Here is a 23,949-nt window from a genome sequence, read left to right on the forward strand (position 1 = left end):
CAGGATTAACATTTCTCTGAGAATGATTCGGGCCAGAGTTCTGTTTGTTGAAACTGCTGGCATGAAAACTGCAGAACATCATCAGACCTTTCCAAAACTTTAATTTACTGTTTATTGTTCAGATTATATCTTAATCATCTTAGTTTATTACTAAATCAGATGTTTGCCATCTGCTTGGTGTTTTGCAGGGGGATTTAGTACATTTAGTCAAAAAAGTGGTCTGTTTCTGCAGAAGCTCTGTGTGGTTCTGTTTAGGTTCTGTCTTGGAGTTTTTGGAGTTTTTTTTGTTTTTTTTTTGCCGCTGCATTTCATTTGCAGTTTTAAGTGTGTGGGCTGCTCCTACGGAGAGATTGTTGCACCATGCTCCGTCTCAATGACAGGAAAACCTCTGTTTCACAAGACCAGAATGTTTTTCTGTCAGAAACTAAAAAGGAAAACAAACGGGAGTGCAGAAAAGAGACAGAAAATTCAATCGTGAAAAACAGGAAAGAGTTTAGACGGATTCATTGAGCATATTAAATCTGAGCTATTCATCTGGTGTCCTGCCTCCAGCTCTCCCTGATGCCCTTCGCTCTTGTTTTACAAACTCTCCTCTCTTCCTCTTGTTCTTTTCCTTTCTCTTTATTCTGCACACACAAACACACCTGCCTCACGTTTAGAGCACAAAGCTGCTCTAACTGTGTGGTTCTTTAACCAGAGTGTGTGTTTGCCTTGCTGTCTGACGCAGCCACGGCGCCTTGCAAAAGTCTTTATGCCTCTTGAAATTTTCAACAATCTGTCACAATGTTAATCCCAAACTTGAATTTACCTTATAGGCTCTTTATGTAATTGATTAACACAACATTTTCCATAAATATAAAGTGGAATAAAAATCATATTTTTTTTTGTTTGCTTTGTTTTACAAATATAAAGCTGAATTTCATCTCCATTTTAAGTCCCCTTTCATTTCATACCTCTAACGCAAAGTTTAGTGAACATTAGTCATCAAACAGGGTGCCTCAACTTTCAGGTTCTCATTAATTAAAGATTTCTTCTCATAGCTCGATTATGTGCTACTTTAACTTATGTAACACTAATGAAATAAAGTACATAAGAAAAATGACAAAATTTGAAGAAGTTTAAAAGGGGTTGAAACTTTTGCATTGATGGCTGTTGTCTCCAACACACCTTTATTTACCCTTTCTTATCTTTAATTTTCCACATATTCCAAAGTTTACCAATTCTGGTATCTTTAATTTGTATTGAAAACCCTCAGATATTACACTTGTCTTCCTGTTCTCAATGCTATGTTGTTTTTTTTTGTTGGCCTGACGTTTATGAGCTCTGAATTTTGTTCATACACTGTGACTGTTTCACCAATCAAATAAATCAGCATCCTCATGAGTAGAAAATCAAGTCCAGAAACTTCAGAAAACACATTTCAAAAAGAATACCTTAATTGGCATAATAATACACTCACATTATGGAGGTTTATGTGGTTGAACAGGAACCTCAGCCTCTGCCTTTTCTTAGATTTAATTATGATCGCTGAGAAAAAAAGGGGGAATTCTTTGATCGTTGCCATTGCTTTCAGTTAAACAAACTATGGAAAACAGAAGGTATGTGTTTTTTTTTTGTTTTTTTTTTTTTTTTTTTGCTGCCGATGCTCAACATCAGAGAGTCTCAATCACAAGTGAAAGGCTTCCCTGTAGGAATGTCAAAGACATCCAGTTTGCTCTCCTAAAAGAGAAGCATGGGTTTCCTGACCACTTCACTCAACGCTTGTCCTCCACCCTCACTCTCCCACATCTTCCTGAGAAACGAAGCCCTGACATGACTTCATATTCCTAATCTAAAACACAGCTCATGTCGAAGTCTGTTTATCATAACGGCTTCGCCACAAACTGCGCTGGCAGCGGCTCTAATGAGCTTCTCCTCTGCCATGTTCGCGGGGTTAATTACGGTCATTATCCAACCGACCACATGGCATGGACAGGATTTCTGTTGTGGGTGCTCCACGGAGGAAGTGATTGGTATACAAAGCGGAGGTTGCTCTCTCACTCACACATGCTGTGCTTCATCTGTCAGAAAACATGTAACGCGCAGGCCTTCTAATCCTTCTCCCTCATTTCTCTTCTCTGTTGCAGGGCCTCCTGTAAGTATGCTTTCATCTCGTCCAGGTAGTATTGAATTCATTTTGGAGGTTTTGACCTTAGCCGTGCACACACATCACACGTGTCATACCCGGCCGCACCGCCGGACAAACTGCAAGTCAAACCAAATACGAGCTCTTCTCCCACAGCAATAAAACTTGAATGTAAAGACCACCTACAGAAGTGTGTGAGATCTCCAGGTGGTGTGTGTTGACGATGGTTATGACCAACCAAGGCATCGTAGCTGCTGCCGGCACAGCCTTCGCCTCTGCACTGGTGGACACGTCGTGATCTGACCAGGAACAATTTTTTGACGTTTTATCCTTTGTTTTTATTCTCACATGTGGCACTGATCAGATGTGCAGAAGCGATTATTGGCTTTGAAAACCACCGTGACGTTTTCTGGAAACATGGAAACAGAACAAACCGGCCTGGTAAAAGTTACACGAGTCCTGGGAGCAGTTTGATTGGAAGAGAACCGTCTGCGCAATTGGTTTTGCACTAAATGTCCGTGAAATAACGCAGATTTCTACCGAACATGCACAAAAGTATTGATTCTATAAATTTGCCTGAAGATGTAAAAATTAACAGCCTGTCAGCGCGGAGTAAAGTGTTACTGCAGGCACAATGAAACAGCCACAAACATTCAGTAAAAGCAAATTTAGGAAAAAGATAAGAAAGGATAAAAATTGCTCGTACTTCTTTAAGTTTTCCATATTTAATCACATTGCAGCCATAAAGTTTGCTGTATTTTATTGGAATTTAATGTGACTGACCATCACAGTGTATCACATGTTTGTAAATGAAAGCAAATGCATGTAATTTCTTGTTACAAATACAAGTATGAGTTTGCAGATGTGCCATAATCTTTCCATTTTGACCAAACAAGCAACATAACTGACTCTATAAATGCCAAACATCTTTTTTATTATTATAACTGTTTTTTTTATTATAACTGTACCTTTTTCCTTCGATGTTTCAATTAAGTTTTGTTTTGTGCTTTTCTGTCATGAAGACCACCACAAAAGTAAAGTTTCAGTGTAAAAACTCCCATGCTGACATGGTGATTTGATGTAAATGCAATGTGTTGTGTTCAGCTGCTGGTTTTTGCTCAGATTTATCTCACTGCTTCTTGCTTTGATGTCTAACCTCACCAGGGCAAGGTTGGACGGGATGGATACCCGGTAATTTGGATTTTTTTTCTTTCAGCCTTTCACTCTTCAATGCAGTCCCTGCTCAGATATCTTCTTTCTTTTCCTTCCTTTTTTTTGTTCTTTTGAGCTTTTACATCTGTAAACTGGATGCTCTTTCTTTTTGTACATTTTAAAAGTTGTTAACCATGTATTATGTGTATCCTGCCCCTTTTCTAAGAAGTATGTAAAATCAAGACATTTGCATTCACACATAGGCAAACTCAGACATCTTAGAACAAAATGATATATCTATCGGATATATGATTTTGATATGAATGAGATATCTATAAACATAAACCAAACAGGTGATAAAGTGGGCCTCAAACGAGACAGCCCTTCTGATTTGCCCTGTAAAATAAAAATCCAGTTCTGTTGTTATCCAGAGAAATAACGGCCTCTAGTGGTGAGTTCTGCTAAAGTGTAGCAACTCATCCAGCGTCTGTTGATCGTTTGCGGTTTGCCCATCATCAAATTCTCATCTTAGTTCTCCTCCTGGGGCACAGATCCGTGTGTGCTGCCTGCCTCCTGTGAGTGTTTTAGGTCGTCATGGTGACCGGGAGCAGTCACCTGTTGCTGTGCTCCGCGGGGCCCAGTTGGCTCTGGCGGGGCGCTGCTCTCTGTCTGTCTCCCACCGGGAGTTTCTGGGGCCTGGTCCTCGGGGCAGATTCCCATGCAGTCCGTCTGGCACTGCGCAGCTCTGCTGACGGGAAATGCTCACTGCTAATTGCACACAGGTGGACGGAGTGTACAAATAAATGTGTGCACATTTGTTTTCCCTTTTCTTGTGACTCTGATCCTCTGTGCCACTGTCTTCTTTGGAAATGCTTACCGTGTAACGATGTTTGGATGGGAATTGTGTACTGGAAGGTGGTTATCCTGGATAAGCTGTCCCAATTTAGGACACAGAATGCAATCAGTCTGTTTGCGGCGTATCTGCAGATAGATGGAAATCACATTGCAACTGGAAGATGTTTGTTTGATGCCTTTATAGGTCATCTTCCCGTTGACTGAATGAGAAATTAAAGCAGCTTAATCTTTCTGACAGTTTCCATAGACAGAATACCATTTTGTTTCGTAGTAGAGATGTTTGAATTTCCGTCAATGCAGCTTAAAAAGCGACCGTTTTCCCTACTGTTGAGGTTGTTTGTGCATCTATCCTTGTCTGCATATGTGGATGAACTTCCTCCAACCTTATAAAAGTAAAATCTTTATCTTTTTGATTGTTTAATCAGATGGACGGATTGCATTCTTCCGTCATGCATGTTGTGGCTTTCTGAGTTATTAAATCACATGCAAATAATTTGAAAATATAGCCTGTTGCCATGTAGCCAGGGGCGAGTAAATGTAAATACATTATATGCTACTAGAAATAATGCAAAATTAGACTTTTTCTGGCGTTCTGTAGAATATAAATGTTAAAATACAATGTTTTTCTTAATAAAAAGCATCTAAGATCACATGTTAGCTTTTTTTTTTTTTTTTTCAGAAACTTGAACTTCATGCCTTTTCCAGAGCAAATGCATAAAGAAGTTGCTAGTTTAATATCAGGAGAAAAAAAATCTCCACAATAAATATGTTTATGGTGAAATCCCTTCTGTGTCATATTGCAAACAGTGAGATCAGTACTTCCTCATTCAGACTACTCTTCATTTAAAGATCTGGACAGGTATATGTTACAAACTGTTAATGTCACCATATCTTGGAGCATTTTTCGATCCACGATACAAATTAAGCCAATTACCACTCCCCAAGGGTGTCTCTCATTGACCGATTTCATGTTTGAAAGGGGCGGACGCACTGAAGTGGCTGCAGCTGCTGCAGCTTTGTGTGGTTAGACCTCCGATTGGACATGTTGTGCAGGCTTTAATTATTAAAGATTCATAGGAATAAATTTGACTAAATGGTATCAAATGTGACCACTGCAAAATAATTACAAGTTATTTCTCTGAACCGGAGCCAGCTCTCCTTTGCTATCCTCTCATCTGCTCAGCTGTGCGTAAACGGCTGGTTCTTCTAGAGCGCTTCACTCTACAATCAGTCATTTACCCATTCATACACTAATGTTGGCTACCGTAACCTGGGACAGACTGACTTAAGCAAGACGACCGTACAATTGGCGCCACTTGGCTCTCTGACCAACACTGACTGAGGCGAACAAAGCGGGGGTTCAAACAACAACCCGCTGGTTTACGAACAACCTGCATCCCCTGATTAAAGTTTAAGTTGAAGACATTAACTTTCAGTTTGTTGACGTTGCAAAACTCTACGAGGTTTGGAGTGACTCTGCATAAGTCATAAAGTGGAGACATTAGTTGTGGTTTCATCTGGAAATCCAGGAGATCGAGCTCCCGGTTTCATGTTTTAAAAACGATGTTGGAAATCCCTGTTTGATTCTGACAAAGCAAATTCTGATTTATGGATGGCACAACCTCCATGTTTAAAGATGAGCAATGTCTCACCTTGACGCATAATCCACATACATTGAGTAAAAAAAGACACACAGGCTACGGCCCCGTAGCCTGTGTAAATTGTGAGATTTACCTGAATTTCCGGTACAATAAGGTTTATTTCTATTCAAATCTATTCTTCCAACAATAAAAAAAAAATAAAAATTCTTCCCATCTGACATCAAATCAGACTAAACTTTTCCGATTCTAAGACATCTGGTTTCAACTACATAGACTATTCTGGTTTTACAGTAACTTTAAGCTGCTCCAGCTACTTCTTTACATGTGCAGTAACATTTTCATGTCCAAAAAGGGTTTTTACACTTCACAGGCCAACAATAAGGCTTTGTGTCCATATGTGCGTGCACATAGGAGATCAAATGCTTCATTCAGGTGAAATACACATATTGAGTGCATCAGCCTAATGCAGGCAGCAGTCCGCTGAATCATCAGTGATTTGATAAACAGTGTTAATGAAGTGTGGTTTGTGAGTACTTCAAGCATAACTTCTCAACAAGTGTGTGTGTGTGTGTGTTGAGGCATGTTTTCTCTCCTCATACAAGCCGCGTCTCTCCTTCCTCTCATAAATCACAGCCAAGGAGACTTTCTGAAAAGAGACTTCCCGCTGTCAAATAATCAAAGTAAGGCACACTGACAGAGCAGCACAGAGGGATAAACACACACCCCCCCACACAGCTTCTGACTCTCATTCATATTGACAGAGATCAGCATACCCAGCTATAAGTGTGTTTATGTGAGAGTGCCAGTCTGAGACAGACAGCCGACCTTTTCTCCACCGAAACCGGCTAAGGCCTCCATTGTTCCGCAGATTAAAGCCAGACGGTCACCCAACAACATGTCAGTAATTTTCTGTCCCAAACACACAGCCCTCTGGTATGCTTTCTTCTTCTCTTTGGTTCTGCTCCAGCCACTGTGTTCTTTTTTTTTTTTTTTTAAGTCATGTTTCGCAAATTGTACAAATGTAGAAGCACTGCAGCGTTTCCCACCATAGCAGCAGCGTGGAGGTAAATAAAACGATCAGTGGATGTTGGGAGTGGGGAAAAAAAAAAAAAAAAAAAAAACACCTCGAGGAAGAGGGATCCACTCATCAGCCTTATCAGCTTCACTTTTATGACCGAAATCAAGCTAACAGCTAATGTTCCCAACATGTTACCATGTGTGTTTCCAGCCGAGACGTCTGCGCTGATGTGCAGACAGCATGCTTTCCGAGCTGCATCCTCAACAATTACGCCCCACTGGGTAATCGCCAGTCTGCGCCGCAAAGAACACAATAAAACCAGCAGAGACACCCCACGCCCTTATCCTCTGTGATCGCACACACCTACCTGCATTAATCAGCGTTTTTGCATTCGCACAGAAAGAAATACACACATGTGAGCTCCTGCAGGCAAGTTGTACCAGTAATGTTTGTGTAAATATGTGATTTTGTTCTGGCTAGGGTTGCTGTAGAGCAAGATGTCGGCAGACAGCGCAATCAGAGATGCGCTAAAAGAAATCGTTGTTTTATTTTGCTCCACAGCTAGTTGAGGTTTCAGTGGTTATTATCACTCACTGTTTTTCTTTTCTTTTCTCCCAGTTTTTTCCTTTCATTGTGCCTCTCTCCCATTCTGTATTTGGCTCTCAGATCCTTTTGTGGTGCGAGATGAAGAGGTTTTTACTAGCAGCTCCTAATTCCGACCCACAAAACCTCACCGCACCCCCCCCATATTTTTTTGTTTGCTTTCTTCCTGTTAGTTCAGCCTGATTTTATTTGAATTCCAGCTTTTCTATGCGTAGACTCTTTGTCTGTCTCCCTCGTAGGTATGTTGCAGCTTCGCAAACATTCAACACAGATAATATATTATTTTTCCATCACAGAGGGAAAATCTTTCCTTGGCTTCTGTGGTATTCACAATGCCTTGTAAAGAATTTCATATCGCTTCTTTCACATTCTGCCACGGTATAGAGTAGACTTTGATGCGTTTAATGTACAGTGTAAGATGGACGTGAAGTGAAAGTGAAAGAAAACTAAATACATGTATGTGTGTTTCTTTATTATTATTGTTTATAATAATAAATAGATTCAGGTGATGCACCAAAAGTTACCAAAGATGAACTTTAAGGGTTTCACCCAAAGTGTTATGTGTGGAAAAAAAAGCTAACACCCTGAACATGAGCGACAGGGAAGATTATCAGAGTGGATAGGAAAATAGATACTGCCAGACACACAATAGAGTGGTTTAGATTAAACCAAATTCGTGTTTAGAATGGCTAAGGCCTAGTCAAATTTCAGAATATTTGGCAAGATTTGAAAAAAATGATGTTTGCAGATGTTCCCAGTCCAGTTTGATCGGACTTGATCTGTCTTTAAAATGAGCGGCAATATTCTCGGGTTCTGGATGTTTAAAGTTGGTGGAGCCATTTACTAAAAGACGCGCAGCCGTAACGTCAACGGGAGGTGTTGCTACAAAGTGCTGACTCATGTGAGCTAAAGACAAAGGGACCGCACGCTCTTCAGGTTTTCACCTGTAAAAATAATGAAAACCATCAGTCATCCACTTCATAGCTATTCACTACTTTGTGTTAGTCCGTCACAAAATAACTTCAAAGTGGATTGTTGTAAAAAAAAAAAGTTCCAGGGTTATTAATATTTTTGTTAGGCATTTTATATTATTTTTCTTCTCCCAAATTGCCTTGAACTGTCCAAATTGATTGCCATTTTTCCATAGAAGGCATTTATCAGCCGTTGCACTGTTAGTTTAGATATCGTCCCCTGAAATTGTGAGGACAGAAGAAGCTCTACGTTTCAGTCTCCATCACTACTATGGAGGTCGTAGGAACCCGGCATTCATATTGGGTTTTATAATGGCGAGTAAAACTTTCACACGCACCTTCAAAAGCAAAGACACAGACTACCAGGACTTGCAAGCAATTTATGGCCACTTGTAAGCATCCATAAATCAGTCTCTTTTTGACCGGGTTCAGACTCTGCAGCAGCAGATGACCTCACAGCATTTGTCTCATCTACTCATCCTGACGATTATTGAAGGAGCTGCGCCACAGTAAATGCTCCCAGATGCAGGGATAGCGCCACATACGCGCGGGCGGATGTGCACCACAAGGCACGGGGTCCAGAGATCTGGACCCCGATAGCAGGGAAGACTCAGCGGGACGTCTGTGGCCTCATCTCATTTCTCCGATTCGTGACATGGTAAACTCAGCATGCTGCTTTTTAATAGAGTGGCAAAACTACAACTTGTCGTGGGCTGAAAGCAGTGAGGGGTTGTACAAATAAAAAATCATCACTTCCTTACTGTTTTGGCTGGTTTCAGCCAGAACGTTCAAGGGAACATTATTGCCTCAAAAGGTTTCCGCTATCCTCTTAATATATGTCTTCAAATGTTTGAAAATGTAATCTTTTTTGCAGCCGCAACATCAAACATGGTGCGTAAACTCTTCATATGTAGCCTCCATCTTTCTGCGTCAACTGCTCGTCCATCAAGTAATGACAATGCTGAGTTTTCGACAGCAGGACCTGAGGCCAGATGGCCCACAGAAGAGGCAAAACAGCAAAAGGCCAGACAGGCCGAGTGTTAATGACAGCTTTTAGTCTCCAAAGCCACCAGGACTGTGAAGGGGTCCACCGACCCGCCACTCAGGGGACCCTGTAAAAACTGTTAGCTTAACACGGAGTACGGTCGTTAAGGAGGAAGTCAACATTAGCCTTTACCACATACATCACATTTAAGTGTTTTTGGAAAGTTTGATTCCAGAGCCAAGTGTTCCTTTGTGTTTAAGTAAGGACCTGAACTGAACGTATTTGAACTGAGGGCTGTTCTGAGGAGGAGGTTCAACGACTGCTCGGCTGTGCTTCATTGATGTAAACAAAGTCTGCAGAGCCAACTGCTGCTTCAGCACTTCGGCTTCAGAAAGGTCTCACAAACCGCCTTTTAGGTTTATCTCATCGTCACAAACCCACACAGCAGATGGGGGGGGGATTACTGCATACATCCAACAAGCTATCGGATTTGATTTTGAAATTTCCAAAAGCGGTGCACGCACACAAACTGGGGCAGGATATGCATCAATATTGTTTCATTCTTTCCTTCCAAACTCTTTCTGCTATCTACAAATCCTCTTTTTGCTGTTCTCTCTTTATTTTATTTGCAAATGATGTTCATTGTTGCTCTTAGGACAAAAATAATTCCCATTGTCTAGATAAGAACAGAAGACTCAAACATTATGAGAAACTAATCAGTAACAGCTGGCTGCAGGGTATTTTTAAGATGGCCTGTCTGGTCTGAGGATTTAAAGCAAATAGTGTCTTTTCAGTGTAATAATGACATTCTTCATCCACGGAGGACTCATTTGATGTCTTTGAAGCTGGTCATTAGAAGAAAACATTTATGCCTTACTCTCTTGCTGAGAGTTCGATGAAAAGATGTCTATCTCATGTCTGCCCATTAAAGATAAAGGCATGAAAATCTTGCCTTAGCAGACTAGTGCTAGCAGTGCTATCTACAAATAACTAAATATTAGCCTTAAGGTAGCTAACGGTTAAAGGCTATCTTCTTCTAACTCCTTGCTAATTTTGGAATTTATTCCATATTTATTTATTCTACTTCATGCATATATTTTTATATTTAATCTGATTCGCAGATCCTTTTGTTAAATGATTGTCATTGTGACTGAAATGAACATATTAATATTGTATGTTGCAGTGGTTGAACGTGTATCTTTTTTGGCTTCTTTTATTTTGGAAACCCATTTTCCACTTGTATGGGATGGAGAATGCAAACATGGACATTTCTGCTCTGTGGCTGATGGGACCAAATTCTTCTATACCTTTAGATAAAACATGGAGGCAACTTGGCCTTCAGATGAAACAGAGTCTAAATGTGGTTGAAAAGTTTTCACTGGCCTGCTTTTCATGTAAAGTTATATTCAAAACGAAGAACAAAAACAGAGATTCAGGGACGTTGTCTTTGGAAATTATTAGAATTTTAATGTTTTATTGGTCTCACAAAATCCAAAACTTTGCTTCCTCTCTAATCTGTTATATTTAAGCAACAACTGGGTTTAAAAAAAAGATTCTAGCGAAAAGAAAAGCCTCAGATTTTTCCAAAGTTACCGTTTTGTAACTCAGGCAGAAAAGGTTCATTAGACATAAATGTTCTTTACAAAAACTATCACAGTGATGTTCCCAACACTTCTAGATGCGGTGCATTTATTTTTATTTTATTCATGATTGTCTTTTATTCCCTCCAACAGGGGCCTCTCGGCTTGGATGGCAAACCAGTAAGTACTCTGGTACACAGATTTTTTGCGATCTTTTCTAAGGATCCGATTTTACACTAAAATTCTTTGTTTTGTTTTTTTTTTCTCATTTTAGGGCTTACCGGGTCTCAAAGGAAGTCAGGTACGTGCTCACACATCTGTTTAGCTCTTTAATTACACCCATCAGTTAGCATAAAGACGTTCCTACGTACAGACTTTGTTAACTGGGACTCGAGATGGGTACTTTGCCTGGGAGACAGGTGGGTTTTGTGTAGCGCATCAATCATTTTTACTGTTCCTATTAAAAAAGAAAACATGGTAGCTATTTTCATCGCTGTTCCACATCTTAAGTCGTCCCAGAGCTCACAGTCACGAGGGAGTCATGGATCAAGTGAAGCTAATTCAGAAATCCCCTCTGCCCTCCCATTCATCAACCTTTCCGTGAAACGCCGCGCGCTCCGAGGCACACCCAGGTGTGGCGTGTAAACGGGCAAAGCATAGCGAATGGGTTACACACCGGTGGGAAAGAAGGAGCCAGAATGGTGTTTACAGCCTCAAACAGAGGCTCTTTAAAAAGTCATTACGATGTCCTCTGCTCCTCCTCTGGCTGACCTCCGCCAGCGCCTTGCCAGCCCTTTTATCTTATTTATTTATTTGTTCCCTGGATTTCTTTAAGTAACATCTAAATGATATTTGCAGCACCTGCTTTGCATAGGAAACATCTTTCCTTTGCATGCAACTAGAACGGATCATTCCCTGACATCCGAAAGCCTAATTGGAGACCTTTAAGTAGTTTCCAAACATTACTGAACTCCTGCTTCCTGTTAAAACAGACTTAAAGTTCAGTCTGTCATTTAATAGGAATCTCCTCCATCACCAATGGTGTGTCGTAAAACCACGGCGGGAGAGGTGTAGACCTCCTGGCCTGGGTCGCTTCTGAATTCACGGAGCGCCCTGCTAAAAACAAGAGGAGGCAGGAAGAAAAGCTCAAGTATAATATGACTGATTTGTTAGCAGAAAGTTCCAGTACGACAAAACTCTTAAATGGAGATCGTTATCTGTCAAGTACATTTTTGTAAAATCACACAACTTTCCTCCTGCTTTCACCTCGACCTAAAGTACAGAGGCACTGTTGGAGAAAGGCAGCAATGGCTGCCTCTCCACTCTGCCCACTTTGTCAAAGTTGTCCTCCATAAAACAATAGGAGCTCCTGTCCAAACAAAATATTTGGCTCAAAGAAAAACGAAGACAGGGGTAAAATTTAAAGCCCCGTCTGAAGGTGGAAAAAAAAAATAAAAAGTTACAGTCAAAAGGCTCAACAAAGCAGCCAGAGGGGACATAGTGCTAAGTCCAACATAAGGTTAGTCAAACAATGAATGGAAAAAGTTTAGAAAGACAAACTATGATCTGAACTGTGGCGTCACTTTTAAGTCCCCGGGGTCAAAACAAAGCGCTTTAATACCCTCACATCCTTTGGACCTTTTCACATTTTGCCACACACACTTTAATGTTGAGATTTTATGTTATGAAACAAAACAAAATGGAGCAAAATGTCTTGAAACATTTCAGATAGAACATTGATTTCTTATTCTCTAAATATCTCTCTATATATTTGTTCTATTGCTTTCATATTCTTCAGTGATTATTGAATAAAGTCATGCATAATTGTGATGAAGAAAGGGTTTCAGAAGTCTTTACTAATAAAAAAGAAAAAAAGATCAGCCAAATGCATTTGGCTTGCATTTTTATGTTCAGGTCGTCTGAATCGATACTGTGTGGAACTACCTGTTGCTGCGATGACAGCGTCAGCTCCTTTGTAGTATGTTTCTACCAGCTTTGTACATCTGGAGGCTGAAATTCCTGCCCCATTATTCACTGAAAAATCTCTCTTGCACTGTCAGAATGGATACAAGTGCGTCTGTGAACATCGGTTTTCAGGTCTCGCCACATCAGAGCCATCCCTCTATTCCTGACCTGTCCGCTGTGTTCCCGGGCCTTTTTGTTGCGTTTGGTTTAGTAATCAGCTCTATAAGCCTCTGATCTTGTGGAGCAACGGTGGCTCAAGGTTTGTCCTGTAACGGGTTGGTAGCCAGTTCAGTCCCCCGCTACGTCCGTTTCAGTTGTCGTGTCCTTGGACCAGCAGCATCGCCTGCTGCTGGTGGTCGGCATGCCCGATGGCGCTGATTGAATGGGAAGCCTTGCTTCTGTTAGTTTGCCCCCGGGGGGCAGCTGCGGCTACAATGTAACGCACCGCGATCAGTGTGTGATTGAATGGATGAGTGACTGATTGTTGTGTAAAGAGTTTTGGAGTCCTCTGACTTGAAAAAGCTCTATAAAAAACGTGACCCATTTACCATCCAAGTCCGTCACAAAGCAACTAGATTTATAGGGACCCACAGCTGGACTCTATTACTCTTACTTCTTTTTAGTAACGCAGTGTCTTCTGAAGACAATTGGTTCCACTGGATGCTTATGCTCCACTTTGTCTTGGCCCATCACATAAAATCCCAATAAAGTACACTGAAGTTTGGGGTGGTAACATGACAAAATATGAAGAGGTCCAAGGAGCACGACTACGTTTGGAGGGCCTGTCGAGGTTGGCTGATTTCCATCTTTTTGTTCTTCTGTCACCGTGGCGCTTTTCCGTTTGTGGTGCCACCACATGTGACGTCCTTGTGCCACTTGTGCACAGTGGACAGACGGGGACAGAAAGGCGGCCAGCAAACTAATCTCATCTGTTTGCCCACCGTTTATAAATGTTATGTCAAAACGTCCAACACAAAGCAGGACTGTGTATCTTTATCTGATATACAGCCTAGGAACACTAAAGCTTCATGTTTTCTGTTAGTGTTTGGGGACATTCAACCCCAAAGACACAACAAAACCCACAGAGCCGAACACAAAAATCCATGGACTCCCCGCGCGACAACATCTTCAAAGTTCCCATCTGTCAAAAAGACTGATGTAGGAACAAAAGGAACATCTTTGCTTTTCAGCTTCATCTCTCACCACATTTTTTAACTCCTGCATACATACTTGAAAGATGTTTTTTTTTTTTTTTTTACTTCAAACAAGGAATTACATTCAGCAGAAAGCGGGTCGGGATTAAGCGATCTCCGTGACACGCATAATTAAGCGGTGTCGCCGTGTTGTCTTATTGCTTGATTTAATACCCTCTGCCTACGCCACGTAGAAGACGCAATGCGCTACGGTGCGTCACTGATTTATTTTCCCCAACTGTCTCTGATTATCTCTCTTATCTCTCCTGCAGGGCCTGCCCGGACCCAAGGGAGAGAAGGTATGCTCCAACTAGAGTTCCAGCTGTGCTTAGCTGGGCACTAACATTATTTTGTTTGCAAAGCCACAGAGACGCATGTAGCCTCTTGATTGCTCTGGAGACTTTCAAGTCTTTGCCGTTCACTGACTAAATGAGGAAAAAGATAACATATACTTCACCGAGAAGGTTTGCAGACCTTCCGTGAAGCTCGGTGATAGCCAGATGTTTTCCCGCTCTCCTTCCAGCTGAAGACGTTGGAAGTTTCTAGCGGTTTGAGGTTGGCATGTGCTTATCGATGCCCGCGCTCGTGCTGAAGCGCTTTTCTTTTGCCCTCAAGTGGCAGAGCTGCAGATAAGCAGAACAGGATCCATCAGGGCCGGACTCATCCACGTGCGTTCTCTCCAGCAGACAGATGATGTGAATGTTTTTTTAAATAAAAAAAGAAAACAGCTTTCCTTTGTGTCGTCGCAATAGCTGCTCAATAATGAGAGCGTGACCTTTCGGCCCTCATCAAAAAACAATCCTCACCCTGCACACACCCACTGTTACTACCCCGATCTCATCCTGTCCAAGTGACTTATCCAGTAAATGTTTACATCCCATTGTGGTTTGGACCGATGACCCTTGAGTTGCTTCCTTCCTATAAACACTATTTTAAGTAAGCTTGTCTGTCATTGCGGCACCACAGTAGCCCTTGAGTTATTAGCCGTTTGTACATTTACAATTCTGAGAACTACTGACAATTGTTATTTTCCTGTTTTTCTATCAGGGCGACCAAGGAGACATTGGGCCAAGGGTAAGTCACGATTTCTTATCATCTGTGAGAGATTGAATAACGTTTTTGGGGAAACGTTTCGCACAGTTTAGATGGTTCAGTTGTTGCATAGTTTTGTTTTGTTTCTTTTTGTTTTTGTGAAATAGTTCTTCAGTTCTTACCACAGACTATCAGTTGCATTTAGGTCTGTACTTTGACTGGGACGTTCTAACACATGAATATCCTTTGATTTAAACCACTCTGTTGCAGCTCAGGCTGTACGTTTAGGGTCACTATACAACTGGAAGACTAAGCTCTGCCCTGGTCTCAGGGCTTTTGTATCCTCTACAGAGCTTTTCTTCCAAAATGGCCCTGTATTAAACTCTGCCTGTTTTTCCGTCAACTCTTAGTCGCTAGTATATCTCTGCAGCCCCTCCAGAGTTAGCATGAAATTCTTGGCTGGTTCTTGGAAATAACACTGTCCTTGCCTGGCTTGTAAGGTGGAATAGTCATGCCTTGGTTGATTTTCATCTGTGCCACACTCTGTATTAAATAGATCTCCGCGAGATGTTCAGAAGATGATTTTATAACCTTACTCTGCTCTAAACTTCTGCAAAACTTTGTCCCTGTGCTGAACCATGTTCCTTGGTCTTCATTGTCCACTAATGTGAACTTCTGAAAATTTTATAGAGCAGCTGTACGTTAACTAACATTTATCACGCAGAAGAGAAATGTATTCATGTAAATAGTGACTTATGAAAGCAACTGGTTACAGACGTTTTTATTCAGATGTATTAGAGTAAAGACGATTTAAATGCACACAACACACTTCAGATCTTTGTTACACTCTACTTTGTTCTGTCACATGAAATCCAAATAAAGTACACCAAAGTTTGCAGCTATGATTTGACAAAATATGTAAAGGTTCAATGGGGTTTTATACTTTTTCAAGGGACTGCGTGCATTTTGCTCTCTATATATAATATAAACTTAAAGTCACTGTCATATTAAGTTCAATACAGAGTTTTATACTATACGACTGTTTTACAATATGCTAAAAAGTTTTCATCTTGTCCTCAAGGGAAATCAAATTTTGTAGGGTGGGACAGGATGTATGTTGGTGTACATTCCCAGTTTTCCAAGACATGGAAATCTAAGGCACTGAATAAAAGGCAACATGGGGTGGAGAGGATGATTTACCTTTGCAAACAGCTTGGAAGTTCGTCCCTGTCCATTAATCAGCAAATACAAACGTGAAACCCAGACTCCACGCTGTCTTAAAATAACTTTTATGGGTTATTTCCTGCAATCAAACATGCGAATAGAAAAAAAAAATATTTGGGATATCCTCATTGTCTTGAACTCCAAACAAGGATGAAAGGGAATACTTGACATTCACATACGATAAAAATATAGACATAAAACAAAGGCGTCCTATACAGGCAAAGGGGATCTTTAAGTACAAGACAGAAAGAAAGAAAGTGAGTAAGAGGAAAATAGACCCTTTTCATTTGTAGCCATTTAAAAATAGTCCTGAAGAAGCCTCATAAATAGCCTAACCTCCACAGCAGATGTAGATCATTTATGGTGACCTTCATTAAATGTCTGCAGTGGGAAAGTGTTTGTACCACAGAAGCGTTTAATCAAAGCTACACTGAAAAATGTTGAACTAAGTAATAAAAAATAAAGAACAAAGACATGATTACCTAAGCGCTGTGGTGGGAGTGTGGTGGTTTAAAGCTGCTTAATTTACAAATAAACATTTATTGGTGAAAAGGCTGTCAAGGCTAAAATTAATCTAAATCTGGCTGAAGAGTTTATTTTTATATCCTGATATTAGACATCAAGTACGATGACTCAGTTCAACTTAACTTTGAAATAAGCAGCAGCTAAACCTTGTGTGGTTATTGTGTTTCTTCTTTTTGTGGAAATTCAACTTAATTGACCCAAAATGGAAAACTATATTATGTTTCTCTCTTCGTCTAGAGACAATTTTATAAAGATAACGTGAGGAAATCTGCTAAAGTCTAACAGGAGATTAACCTTTTTGCCTAGAATAAGTCATAACACAATAATAGTTCCACCTCAAAACCAAGAAAAATAAGAAAATAAAAATAATAATCATTAGTCATTCAAAGCCCAGCTTTGGTGGTGATATAAAATATTCATAAGAAAAGATAACTGCTTGTGGATTCATCATTTTTTATGTAGAATTAAAAATCTACTAATTAATCAATGAAAACTTTCTTAAAACATTTCTTCTTTTTTTCAAGAAGCATTTGCATTCGCTAGCATCATAGAAGGTTTAAGGCTTAAACATTTTTGAAGTTTATTACAATCCTGCACCTGTGTTAAATAGTTATTTCGCAATAGCAGAATGTGTCCACCTACTCGAAAAGGTTTAGAAAGGGAAAGTCTGAGTAATGAGTTAAACTGAAACCAGACAAAGTAACAGACCATCAAAAAGAGGAAATCACAGTTAAGGGAGCAGAAATTTGCCATCTTTTGGGGGTTAAGGACTGAATAAAACATAACAAACAGCTTGAGCAATCTGGGCCTGGATGAAGAAATAATATTAAAAACAATTATTTTCATCATGACTGTGTCTGTCCACGTTGCTTTTAGCAGTCCCTCAAAGTCATCTGGTAGTTAAGAAAGAAAAAGTGTGTTTTTCTTGTGTGGCTCACTCCTTGGATGAGCTGCCTATGTCTCCTCAGCCAGAAATGAGGAAATGATGCAATGAGAGAATGATGGAAACATTTGAACATCCCCATCAAAACTCAATTGTTGGAAAAGAGTGCCAAAGTTGCTATCCACTTTCAACTTTTTTATTTTTTTTTTACATAATCAAATAACTTTCCTTATGCATTCGGTCTGTGTTTTCTTTTTGCGTTTGTGATATTAGCTTAGTATCTACGGGAAATATGTAATTATCTATAATTTCCTCCAGTGTGGTTTGAAAATAAAACTGTTTCTGTACAACGCAAAGCGGTAAATATTAGATTCTGTTTGGACGGTCACATACATCCTGGGTATATTCATCCTTAGGAAAAATAGATCAGATTGCCGTTTCTGTGCAAGAAAGGTTTCTTGTCTGTGTGGGGAACACACACAGTAGGTGTCTTCTTGACCAATGAAGCTGTCTTTCCTTTGCTTTAAAACTCAAACTTCAAATATAGAGTTCTTCTTATCGACATGTTTATGCTATGATTAATGATAATAACATTATTTTTACTTAATCTCTATTAATAGCCTAGCCTAGATCTAAATCTAATTGAGAATTTGTAGCAGCTACAGGAAATATGAGACTTATCCCCAATCAACTTGTTCAAAATGCAGAAAAAAATTGGTGAATATAAGCGCACGCCACAATGTTCCTCATTCTTATGCACCGTTTTCCTTCCTCTTCATAGCCATTCATTACTTTATGTTGCTTTTAGCTCGTGAAATTCCAACAAAACACGCGGCAGTTTGTATAAAGTGACAAATTGTGAAGAAGGTCAAGAGGTTTGAACATTTAGCAAAACACACAGTGAGTGCGCTGGAAGCACAAAGTGGTTACTGTGTTATAGCAGAGCTGAAACTGAGTGGACATTTGCAAAGCTTGCCCAGTGGAAAGATATTTTATGATGCGATTCTGAAACATTGCAGGAATTCCTGATTTCAATCAGGACGTAGGCCATTACATTTTCCTACCTATGCATTTTTGATTCTGAGGCAATAACTCAAAATATTTTTGGCATTCCCTGTTGGTAGTTTTTCCAAACGGTGAATATTGCTCTTGGCCGAGGCCTCTCTTGCTTTGATGCCTTTGGATAAGTCTGCAGTTCCCCAAAACCTCAGGACATTGCTTGGAAACACATGCTCGACTCAAAACAAACGCCGTGAGTGATTCCTCCATGTGGAGTTTCATCGATAAACCCTAATATGAAAGCAAGTAAGAGCTTGTGCTGCGTAGGGAGTTTTCTTTTTTCTTTTTAGTATTATTCCAGCATAAGCTCAGTTATCACTTTGCCCTTTTTTTGACAGTGAGCTCTGCTTCACCTCTGAACTTTTCAGGATGAAGGAATACATGTGAAAACAGGAAGCGCCCATGAATCTCTGTCAACCTGTGACTTCCTGTCGATCCATCATGTTCAGAGCTATCATCGGGCAGACCCTGGTCACAAACGCAGGAAACGAGGCGCATTAAGCCCAAATTGGCTGTTGTAGAACCACCAAAATACAAAAGGATGTGCAGTTTTCGCATCTTTCTCTATCTCTAAGAAAACCTTTATCAAAAGGAAGCCTGAAGATATCCATATCTTCCAGTTTATTCATAGAAGACACTGTCGCTGCACCTTTGGGTTCATCTGACCCTTCTGTTGTCGAGCACAAGTCGCGAGCATCCACAGCCAAAATTCTCTCTTTGCCTCCCTTGAAACAGCAGTAAAAATTCAACTTGAAGCCGGACTCCGAGGGGGGGGATGTCTGTTTTTCTTGGTTTTTCTGATGGGAATGAGCTAAAGGCGATCCCCGCTGTGAAACAGCCTCCTCTGTTATGAGACGTTTAAAGAAGCATATGTGGTCTTCATGGTGGGAGCGGTGTAAATGAGTGAATGTGACAAAGGGGAAAAGAGGAGTATATAGGCATGAAGAGGAGGAGGGAGCATTTGGTGGTCTCGGTGGGGGGGGGGACCTCAGCAGTCCGGCGCTCGTCGTTAGCAGAAACTTCTCCGGCAGGCTTCCCTTCCTTCTTGCCGCTCCTCGCTCTCCGCTGTTCCTCCCTCTCCCTCTCCAAGACCGACCTCCTCATCACGTCTCTCCATCCGCCCTGCACCCCGCTCGTGTTTTTGCGGGAGCTCAACCAGGGAGGCTCAAAGCTCTGTGGCGGCAGACAAACTCTGCTCCTTTCAGCTTGACAGACAATCAACACAATTACTGTCTGTTGACTGGAAAGAGCCAAGCCACCTCTGTTTGGGTTGGGAAAGATGGGAAGCCATTCCACAGAGCACACGTACACATTCACCGAGAAATACAGCCTTGGATGGATGACTGAGGCATAAATTTCAAAGGGGCAAAGGTTGCAGTTTGCAGATTTTTACCGTTTCGTCCTAATAAAATGCACATGCAACGCATTTTAAAGGAGCTTCTTCACATTCTGTCACATTCCATCCACAAAGTCCAGTGAATCTCATAGGGACATTGTGCAATAAATGAAGACAAAGTAGTGCGTAGATGGGAAGAGGAAGGAAAGACTTGCATTTTATTTTCTGCTTTATTTTAATCCTGTTCACTTTGATACCCCTAAATAAAATCCAGTGTAACCAAATACCCTCAGAAGTCATGAAGATAGTAATTAAAGTCCACCAGTGTGTAATTTAGTCTCAGTATAAATGCAGCTGTTACATTAAAGCCTAGAGCGAAAGAGAGGTCTGTCACAGAACATTAGTGAAACAGCATCACAAAGACCATGGGACACAGGAAAAAGTTGTGAAGAAGTTTAAAGTAGGGTGAGGTTATAAAAAAAAAAAAAAAATATCCCGAGCTTTGAATGTCCCACGAAGCCCAGGTCGTCCATCTGATCTGAAAAGACTGGCAAGAAGAGCTTGAATCAGAAGAGCAGTTAAGCATGATGACCCTGGATTAGCTGGAGGCCTTTATGAAGGAGTGGGACACAGAAGAAGGTGCTCTGGTCAGACGATACCAAAAAATAAATGATATGGTGTGGAAAACCCACACCGAACATCGTTCTGATCGTCACAACCTCAAGGTGAAACTGTGCAGTGGCAGCATCATGCTATGAGGCACTTTTTGTCTTTTTTAACAGGTCAGAGTTCATTAGATGGTAGGATGAGCCAAACGCAAGGCAATTCTGAAAGAAAACTTTTTAAAGAACGTCTAATCAATTAATTGCGTGATAAATTAAAATGAACTCAATAATTTTCATTCTGATAATATTTTTTGAAGTGATTTTTTTTTGTTTGCAGAAACTTCATAATCCATTTTATTTATGGTTTCAGTTGGGTGTGTGTGTGTGTTTTATTTCCTTTTAATTTGTTATGTTTTATTTTTGGATATTTGAAACGTCTTCCAGTTCCAGTGTTGAGTGTTCTGTACAACATTAAAGATTTTCAGCCTCAGAAAGGGCAAATTTGCACTATCTTGCCATTATCAATATATTATTTCAAAAAGGTTTCAAAAGGAAAATGTTATCGTTGATCTCGATATTTTCTGGGACAAATTATTGTCAAACGTTTTGTTTTACATGTTTTCGACTCGGGAGGGTTCAATGCACATTCATGGCATGTTTTTTTTTTGTTTTTTTTTTCTTAGTGTAAAAAAAAATCCTTTTTAAAAAATGCACTATTCACACACGCTGACATTTGTTGTTTTTGCATATCAAACTGCGAATACGCTGAAGGAGCACGAATGTCGTATCTGCAGGACGATGTTTCTTGTCAAAGATTGCCAGCGCTGCTTTGTGAGTTGTTGTTCACTGTGCGACTTCCTCTCCTCAGGGTCCTCCGACCTACAGCACATACGCAGGTCTGCACAGTAATCAGATCGCTGTCAAGGTTTGTTACTCCCGCTGTAACGTTCCATAATCCTCCCAGCAGCCACCTCTCGCCGCCCGCTGCACATCTGTCACTGTCTCTGCAGAGAGAAGATCGCGTCGCTCCTCTTCTCAGCTTTTTTCTTCTGCAGTCTGCTGGAGTTTGACTCCTCGGTTTTCTCCTGCAGCGGCCTAATTCTCCTTTGCGCCCGGACTCCCGGTTTAACACAAATTTCCAAATTTCTCTGCCCATTTATCTCTGTTTCTCTCTTCTCTCTCGTTCTCTTTTCCCTTATCCTCAACTGCACATCTGTTGCGCCTCAGATGGTTTTCCCCCGATATGATCACGGCTTTCTCGCTGGAGAGCAGTCCAGCAGCTTTCAGAGACGCTTTCTGAAGGTAGACCTCTACTAAAAGGCATGTGCTTCCTCTTTTAGCTCTTTAACCCGCCTCTCGTTTGCATGCGCTAATTGAATCATTTCTGTTCTTTTTTGCTCCTTTTGGTTCTGTTACGCGTAATAAATTTATGTTTGTTTGATTTTTGTCGTAATTTGATTGTGCTGTTCTTTGCTTCTTTTTTTTTTCCTTTAACCATATTAGTGAAGCAAAGATTTTTTATTTTATTTTTAGAGCAACTGGGATGAATAAATAAGTTTTAATTGTCTAAATTTGACTGAAACTCTGTCAGTTCTTAAAAAAAACTATCAGAATGCACATTTATCTAAAAGATCTGCAGCTAATTTCCTTTCTGTTTTGTTGGACGGCTTCAAAATGAACAGACAAAATCACTGACAAAATACATTTCTCCAATTACCATGACTTGAATCACCACTTGACTCGCCTGAACAAAGCAAACCATAACGCTCCAGATGGGTGTAGAGAAAGTGTCTCCACTATAATTTTCAGAAACTTTAGGAACATTAATGGTTTTCCGTTCTCAACACAAATGGGAAATATGCATCAGATGAGGTTGTCAAAATGCTTTTTATTTGGAATAACACAGTAAACAAATTATTTTTTTTTTTTGACAAACAAGACTGTTTCTTTTAAGCTTAATATGAAAATAAACCCTAAAATATAAATCAGATCAGACTGGATGTTTCGCTGTGTAACAAAATATCCGTTTGACTCAAAGAAGAACCTGACTCATTCAGACAAAGTTTGATTCTCAATTTTAGGGAGATAAATCAGATTATTCAATGTGAGATTATTCTACTGTGACACACGTCGAATTTATTTTAGGCCATATCATGCATGCATCTTTGCTATGGGTGTCATTTTATAGAATAAAACCTGACCTACCTAAAGCCATGTTGTCAGGTGACGATCTGTGTCTGCTGCCACCACCTGGCCAAACATGCTAAATGCACCTCTGAGTATTTTAAATTACTGCCTGAGATAAAGTGAATTTCTAATTTGTTTTTGTCGTCATTCTCCACACTTTGTTTTGCTTGCATATAAAAGTGACTCGGTGTGACCGAAAGTTGTGCTTTACTTTTCTGTGAATCAAAAACATAGTTTCTCTAATACCCACTCTTCTTTTTATGTGATTGTCACTTTCATCAGGGTGATCAAGGCCAAGCTGGACCCGCCGGACCTCCCGGTCCTCCTGGGCCTCCTGGCGCCCGTGGGCCCCCAGGAAACACCGGGAAGGATGGGCCTGGTGGAGAGCCGGTAAGGGCATCCCGAGGGTGCAGGAAGCTCCTTTTTACTCCACGTTGCAGAGTGCTCATCAGTCACTCTGCTCACATCTCACTAAGGTTGCACCGCAAACACCAAGCTCTGTGTCAGTCTGTCACTTGGGGTAAGGGTCTTCTCTGTAAAAAGCACTTGAACCCCGAACCTCATTCTTCTGCATTAGCCTGTGAGCTGTGGTTTACCTAGAAGAAGAAATAAACCTCCCAAAATAGCAACTCTCCTTCAAACCTCATCTGTTTTGCATAAGTCAGCAGCCGCAAAGTTCTCCAAAACACGCCGCTTTCTCCCACCACTGTGTTGCCGTGCACACTGAAACAGATACGGCGCTGCGGTGAGTTCATGGGCAGTTTGCTGGCCGCGGGAAACAATAGCGGGCTCCTCGTCCGAGGCACTTTCTGTTGCTCAGAATTAAGTCTGTGCCCCACAGCGTTCCACTGATCCGCCGTGGCAGCGTCAAGCTGCGGTTCCTGAGGGGAGAAAGTTTCAGGGGTTTTTTTTTTTCTGTTTATCTATTTGAAGGAATAATAGTCGCGTTACTCTCATCTGGTGCTGGACTGCCACGGGCTTTACGTGAAAGATGTTGGTTTTGACTTGGGTGAGTTGAGAACACACGCTGAAGCGAACCGCAGAGAGCAG

At 40.8% G+C, this 23,949-nt stretch overlaps 1 protein-coding gene across 1 annotated transcript in view; it reads left to right on the plus strand.

Annotated features, from left to right (window-relative positions):
• LOC106954981 (collagen alpha-1(XXIII) chain-like) overlaps positions 1-23,499 on the plus strand; it is a 141,305-nt gene extending 117,806 nt beyond the window's left edge. The window contains exons 4-11 of the mRNA XM_015044873.1: positions 2,127-2,134; positions 3,290-3,316; positions 11,044-11,070; positions 11,165-11,191; positions 14,321-14,347; positions 15,096-15,122; positions 21,581-21,637; positions 23,182-23,499. Of these exons, the coding sequence (XP_014900359.1) occupies positions 2,127-2,134; positions 3,290-3,316; positions 11,044-11,070; positions 11,165-11,191; positions 14,321-14,347; positions 15,096-15,122; positions 21,581-21,637; positions 23,182-23,499 (518 nt within the window). The remainder of the gene's footprint in view (positions 1-2,126; positions 2,135-3,289; positions 3,317-11,043; positions 11,071-11,164; positions 11,192-14,320; positions 14,348-15,095; positions 15,123-21,580; positions 21,638-23,181) is intronic.
• The last annotated feature ends 450 nt before the right edge of the window (positions 23,500-23,949 follow it).

This window comes from Poecilia latipinna, unplaced genomic scaffold, assembly GCF_001443285.1.
Source record: "Poecilia latipinna isolate Pla-1442-1.1 unplaced genomic scaffold, P_latipinna-1.0 Scaffold694, whole genome shotgun sequence".
Taxonomy (NCBI): Eukaryota; Metazoa; Chordata; class Actinopteri; order Cyprinodontiformes; family Poeciliidae; genus Poecilia; species Poecilia latipinna.